General features: G+C 46.2%; 1 protein-coding gene across 1 annotated transcript; it reads left to right on the top strand.

Annotated features, from left to right (window-relative positions):
• The first annotated feature begins 684 nt into the window (after positions 1 to 684).
• Positions 685 to 2,687, top strand: LOC147084006 (uncharacterized). Its single transcript, XM_085979962.1, has one exon. It carries the CDS (start codon positions 958 to 960, stop codon positions 2,290 to 2,292), a length of 1,335 nt encoding a protein of 444 aa, XP_085836088.1. The 5' UTR covers positions 685 to 957; the 3' UTR covers positions 2,293 to 2,687.
• Positions 2,688 to 6,609: the final 3,922 nt, after the last annotated feature.

Here is a 6,609-nt window from a genome sequence, read left to right as displayed (position 1 = left end):
CTGCTCACCCAGAACTGGATTAGAGATCGTGGAGGGTCGAGAGAAGTGATGGTGAGGTCGACCTTTGTGTCGTCAGCGTACATGTGGAAACTGATGCTGTGTTTTCAGAAGTCGCCAAGGGGCAGCAATTAGATGAGAAATAGGAGGGGCCCAAGGATAGATCCTTGGGGGACACCAGAGGTAATGATGCGGGAGTGGGAAGAGAAGCCGTTGCAGGTGATTCTGTGGCTACGATTAGATAGATAAGAATGGAACCAGGCGAGTGCAGTCCCACCCAGCTGGACGACGGTGGAGAGACATTGGAGAAGGATGGAGTGGTCAACCGTGTCAAAGACTGCAGACAAGTCATGAAGGACGAGGAGGGATAGTTTACCTTAGTCACAGTCACAAAGGATGTCATTTGATGAGACTTGATTTGACTTCAGGGCCAAGTCAGTGAGATTGGGCTGTTTCTGGCCCGCTGGTTATTGTGGGCATGGCTGGACACCAGTGGGACCGGCTCTGCCCTGTTTGTTCTTTGAGGCAAAATTAGCCAAAAGAAATTCCTGCTTCGCCCCTTACCCTTTCTACACTCCTTTTACAGGGTTTTAGAAGTGGAGCATTTACAGACAGAAAGCTCAAACCAAACATCACCTCAAATTCTGACAGAGTTACATGATTCATCAGGACCTGATTCAGTCGCTCCTTGAATCTGCTGGCACCCCCGTGAGTTCACACTGATGAGAGACCTTTTAAATGTTCTGAAAGAGCTTCAAAATCTACAAATACCTGAAGCGACACCAGTGGCTACACACTGGGGGAAACCCGGGCCCCGTGTGTGGGAAGGGATTCACTCAGTCATCCGCTCCGATGATACAACAGCAAGTTCACACTAGGGAGAGACCTTTAACCCGCTCCGTGTGTGGCAGGGATTAATTGCACCCTCCGTGCTGCTGAGACACCAGCTTGTCCACACCGATGAGACCGTTGACCTGCTCCGTGTTTTTGAAGCGATTCTCTCATTCTGCCACCCTCCTGAGGCACCAGCTTGTTCATATTAAATGTTCTGACTGTGGGAAGAGATTTAAAAGGTCCCAGGAGCTGAAGAGACACCAGCTGGAGAGAGCAGGAGAGATTCTGTTCACCTGCTCCGTGTGTGGGAAGAGATTCACTCGGTCCTCGAATCTGCTGGCACACCAGCGAGTTCACACTGGGGAGAGGTCGGTGAAACATTCCGACTGTGGGACAAGCTTTCAAATGTCCCAGGAGCTGAAGGAACACCAGCTGGAGAGAGCAGGAAAGAGACCGTTCACCTGCTCCGTGTGTGGGAAGGGATTCATTCAGTCAGTCCACCTGCTGACACACCAGCAAGTTCACACTGATGAGAGACCATTTAAATGTTCTGACTGTGGGAAGAGCTTTAAAAGCTCCAGGGAGCTGAAGCAACACCAGCGAGTTCACACTGATGAGAGACCATTTACATGTTCTGTTTGTGGGAAGAGCTTTAAAACCTTTGGGGAGCTGAAGAGACACCAGCGAGTTCGCTCCGATCAGAGACCATTTACATGTTCTGTTTGTGGGAAGAGCTTTAAAACCTCTTGGGGGCTGACGGAACACCAGCGAGTTCACACTGATGAGAGACCATTTACATGTTCTGTCTGTGGGATGAGCTTTAAAAGCGCTGGGGATCTGAGCGGACACCAGCGAGTTCACACTGGGGAGAGACCGTTCACCTGCTCCGTGTGTGGGAAGGGGTTCATTCGGTCAGCCCACCTGCTGACACACCAGAAAGTTCACACTGATGAGAGACCATTTAAATGTTCTGACTGTGGGAAGAGCTTTAAAAGCTCCAGGGAGCTGAAGAGACACCAGCTGGAGAGAGAAGGAAAGAGGCCGTTTACCTGCTCTGTGTGTGGCAAAGGATTCACTCGGTCATCCCACCTACTGACACACCAGCGAGTTCACATTGATGAGAGACCATTTAAATGTTCTGACTGTGGGAAGAGCTTTAAAACCTCTGGGGAGCTGAAGCAACACCAGCGAGTTCACACTGATGAGAGACCATTTACATGTTCTGTTTGTGGGACGAGCTTTAAAACCTTTGGGGATCTGAAGAGACACCAGCGAGTTCACTCCGATCAGAGACCATTTACATGTTCTGTCTGTGGGATGAGCTTTACAAGCTCCAGGAATCTGAACGGACACCAGCGAGTTCACACTGGGGAGAGACCGTTCACCTGCTCCGTCTGTGGGAAGGGATTCACTCGGTCATCCCACCTACTGAGACACCAGCGAGTTCACACTGTTCTGTAGCCGCAGGGCCCTGTAGACAGCTGGGGTTACATGAACATGGAACGGATGAATGTTTTATAAATTCTTGTACTATTGTTTAATCTTTAAGACTGTTGTGCTGATGATTCCCTTCGATTCACTGTTCATGGTGTTACATAGAATGTACAGCACAGAAACAGGCCATTCGGCCCAACTGGTCCATGCCAGTGTTTATGCCCCACACCCACCCTACTTCAATTAACCCGATCAACACATCCTCCCATTCCTTTCTCCCTCATGTGGTTTCCTGATAAATCCATCTGTGCTGTTCACCTCAACTACTCCTTGTGGTAGCGAGTTCCCCATTCTCACCATTCTCTGGGTAAAGAAGTTTCTCCTGAATTCCCTCCTGGATTTGTTAGTGACTTTTATATTTATAGCCCCATAAATATGATGAGGTTCTGTTAAGCTGACCAGTATGTTGTTGTACTTTGTCTTTTTCTGATGAATGAAACATTACTGAGCCCCTGTACCCGTGTTACGGGATGAAGTGCCAGATAAGTGAAGGCACAACATCTGGGTATGAATCTGATAATAACCTCACGGACCATGTAGGTGTGATAACCAGATGGGCTTGTGGTTATAGTCTGGTCACAGATGGACTAAATTCCCTGAATTAGCAGGAGTTCAGGAGGTGGTCAACAGACGGGTCCAAACAATCCCATTTCCTGAGCGGTAACCAAGCTTGTGTATAAGAACAGGCCACTTAAGCCATTGTCAGTTGGAACAGACTCGAGAAGATCGCGCGTGAATCCACTGTACTTCTATTCTCCAGATTGAGGGAATTATCACCCGATCTGTGTTATGCAGCGCTCTTAATAAAGTCTGGAGAGACGGTTTGTGTTCTTGTGAGCTTGATTATCTGGTATCCGAAACCCTGGGACTCCCAATCATTGGAGTCAACCTCAGTGTGTGGAAAGGGATTCCCTGGTGTATCCCACCCACTGACACACCAGAGTGTCCACAGTGTGACTGCGGTGGTTCGATTCCACTGTTTCCGATGCCTTTAATCACATCCAGGACTGAACCGTGTTAATTCAGGCAACTGGGGCTTGTTAATGTTAAGAGCTCCCAATAACTGGGCTGGATTTAAAGATTATTCCCTGTTCTCTCCGTACTAGTGAGCAGAGAGAAGCTGATGTTATAGAATCATAGAGCACAGTAGGATGCCTTTCGGCCCATGGTGCTGGCTCTCTGAAAGAGCGATGCAATTAGTCCCACTGCCCTGCTCTTTCCCCACAGCCCTGCAAACTTCTGCTTTTAGTATATATCCAATTCCCTTTTGACAGTTACTATTGAATCTGCTTCCACCTCCCATTCAGGCAGTGCATTCCAGATCATCACAATTCGCTGTGTAAAAAAAGTCTCCTCACTTCCTCTCTAGATTCTTTTGCCTATGATCTGAAATCTGTGTCCTCTCGTTACCGACCCTCCTGCCAGTGACAACAGCTTCTCCTTGTTTGCTCGATCAAAGCCCCTCCTAATTTTGAGCACCTCGATCACAGCTCCACTTAACTGTCTCTGCTCCAAGTTATATTGCCAGTGTTTTGTGAATTTTTGCTGTGATCGAGGTGCTGGATGTCCGTGCCTGGGGAATGGGACATTCTATCCTCATGAGCACCGAGTGTCAGCATCCAGCAATCTCTGGTCAGGGACTGTCTTTTTAAACTGCCTCACCTCAGCTTTTTGACTCCCTGATTTCATTATTAAACATTCCAGAGTTTTTGCAGAGTGACCAAGGCTGAACAGATAAACGTGAGGTATTACATTTTGGTAGGAAGAATGGGGAGGTCACTTATCACTGGGAGGGTGCGAGTCTAGGTGGGGTAGAGGAGCAAAGGGATCTCGGAGTACAAATACACAAATCACTAAAAGTTGCGACACAGGTTAGCAAGGCCATAAAAAAAGCAAACCAAGCACTCGGGTTTATTTCTCGAGGGATAGAATTGAAAAGTAGTGAAGTTATGCTAAACCTGTATCGAACCTTGGTTAGACCACACTTAGAGTACTGCGTACAGTTCTGGTCACCATATTATAAAAAGGATATAGAGGCACTGGAGAGGGTGCAGAGAAGATTTACAAGGATGATACCAGAAATGCGAGGGTATACATATCAGGAAAGGATGAACAGGCTGGGTCTCTTTTCTCTTGAAAAAAGAAGGCTGAGGGGTGACCTAATCTGTACATGTAAGGGAACATGTAGGTGAGGTTTTAAATGAATATTTTGCAATTGTATTCACTATGGAGAAGGACGATGTAGGCATAGAAATCAGGCAGGGGGATTGTGTATATGCTTGAACAAATTAGTATTGAGAGGGAGGAGGTACGAGTGGTTTTAGTGGGCTTAAAAGTGGATAAATCCCCAGGCCCAGACAATACGCATCCCAGGCTGCTGTGTGAGGCAAGGGAGGAGATTGCAGGGGCTCTGACACAAATTTTCAGAACCTCTCTGGCCACAGGGGATGTGCCAAAGGACTGTAGGACAGTTAACGTAATACCATTATTCAAGAAGAGCAGTAGGGATAAACCAGGGAATTGCAGGTCAGTGAGCTTAACATCAGTGGTAGGGAAATTATTGGAAAAGATTCTGAGGGACAGAATTAGTCTCCACTTGGAGAGGCAAGGATTAATCAAGGATAGTCAGCGAGGCTTTGTCAGGGGGAGATCATGTCTAACCAATTTGATTGAATTTTTCGAGGGGGTGACTAGGTGTGTGGATGAGGGTAGTGCAGTTGATGTGGTCTACATGGACTTCAGTAAAGCTTTTGACAAAGTCCCGCATGGGAGGCTGTTCAAGAAGGTAAGAGCCTATGGGATCCAGGGCAATTTGGCACATTGGATCCAAAATTGGCTTAGTGGCAGGAGGCAGAGGGTGATGGGAGGCAGAGAGACAGAGAAAAGGGAAACAAGGATAGAAGCAAAACACAGGAAGGAGAAAAGCAAAAGTGGCAGTCAGAGTAATCAAGGGTTTAAATCAAACACGGCCACAGTACCAATAATTCTAAAAGGTCTAAGAGTGTTAAAAAAACAAGCCTGAAGGCTTTGGGTCTTAATGTGAGGAGCATTCGTAATAAGGTGGATGAATTACCTGTGCAAATAGATGTAAACGGATATGATATGATTGGAATTACGGAAACATGGCTCCAGGGTGACCAGGGCTGGGAACTCAACATCCAGGGGTATTCAATATTCAGGAAAGACAGGCAAAAAGGAAAAGTAGGTGGGGTAGCGTTGCTGGTTAAAGAGGAGATTAACACAATTGTAAGGAAGGATATTAGCTCTGATGATGTAGAATCTGTATGGGTAGAGCTGAGAAATACCAAGAGACAGAAAATGTTAGTGGGAGTTGTATACAGACCCCCAAACAGTAATGTGGAGGATGGGGATGGCATTAAACGGGAAATTAGAGATGCGTGCAATAAGGGCACAGCAGTTATCATGGGTGACTTTAATCTACATATAGATTGGGCTAACCAAATTAGTAACAATACTGTGGAGGAGGAATTCCTGGAGTGTATACGGGATGGTTTCCTGGACCAATATGTCGAGGAACCAACTAGAGATCAGGCCATTTAGACTGGGTATTATGTAATGAGAAAGGATTAATTAGCAATCTTGTTGTGCGAGGCCCCTTGGGGCAGAGCGATCATAATATGAAAGAATTCTTCATTAAAATGGAGGGTGAAGTATTTGACTCCGAGACTAGGGTCCTGAATTTAAATAAAGGAAACTATGATGGTATGAGGCGCGAGTTGGGTAGGATTGATTGGGGAATGTTACTCAAAGGGTTGACGGTGGATAGGCAATGGCAAACATTTAAAGATCGCATGGATGAACTACAGAATTTGTTCATTCCTGTTTGGCATGAAAATAAAACAAATAAGGTGAATCAACCGTGGCTAACAAGGGAAATTAGGGATAGCATAAGATCCAAGGAGAGGACATATAAATGGGCCAGAAAAAGCAGTAAACCTGAGGATTGGGAGCAGTTTGGGATTCAACAAAGGAGGACAAAGGGATTAATTAAGAGGGGGAAAATAGAGTATGACAGTAAACTTGCAGGGAACATAAAAACTGACTGTAAAAGCTTCTATAGATATGTGAAGAGAAAAAGATTGGTGAAGTCAAGCGTAGGTCCCTTGCAGTCAGAATCAGGAGAATTTATAATGGGGAACAATGAAATGGTGGACCAATTAAATACATACTTTGGTTCTGTCTTCACAAAGGAGGACACAAATAACCTCCCAGAGATGTCGGGGAACATAGGGCCTAATGAGAGGGAGGAACTGAAAGAAACCA

Source organism: Somniosus microcephalus, unplaced genomic scaffold (genome assembly GCF_052327205.1).
Source record: "Somniosus microcephalus isolate GS21.2 unplaced genomic scaffold, FLI_Smic_1.0 scaffold7, whole genome shotgun sequence".
NCBI classification, from domain to species: Eukaryota; Metazoa; Chordata; class Chondrichthyes; order Squaliformes; family Somniosidae; genus Somniosus; species Somniosus microcephalus.
The sequence above is the reverse complement of the archived record's forward strand: the minus strand, read 5'-3'. Positions and strand labels throughout refer to the sequence as shown.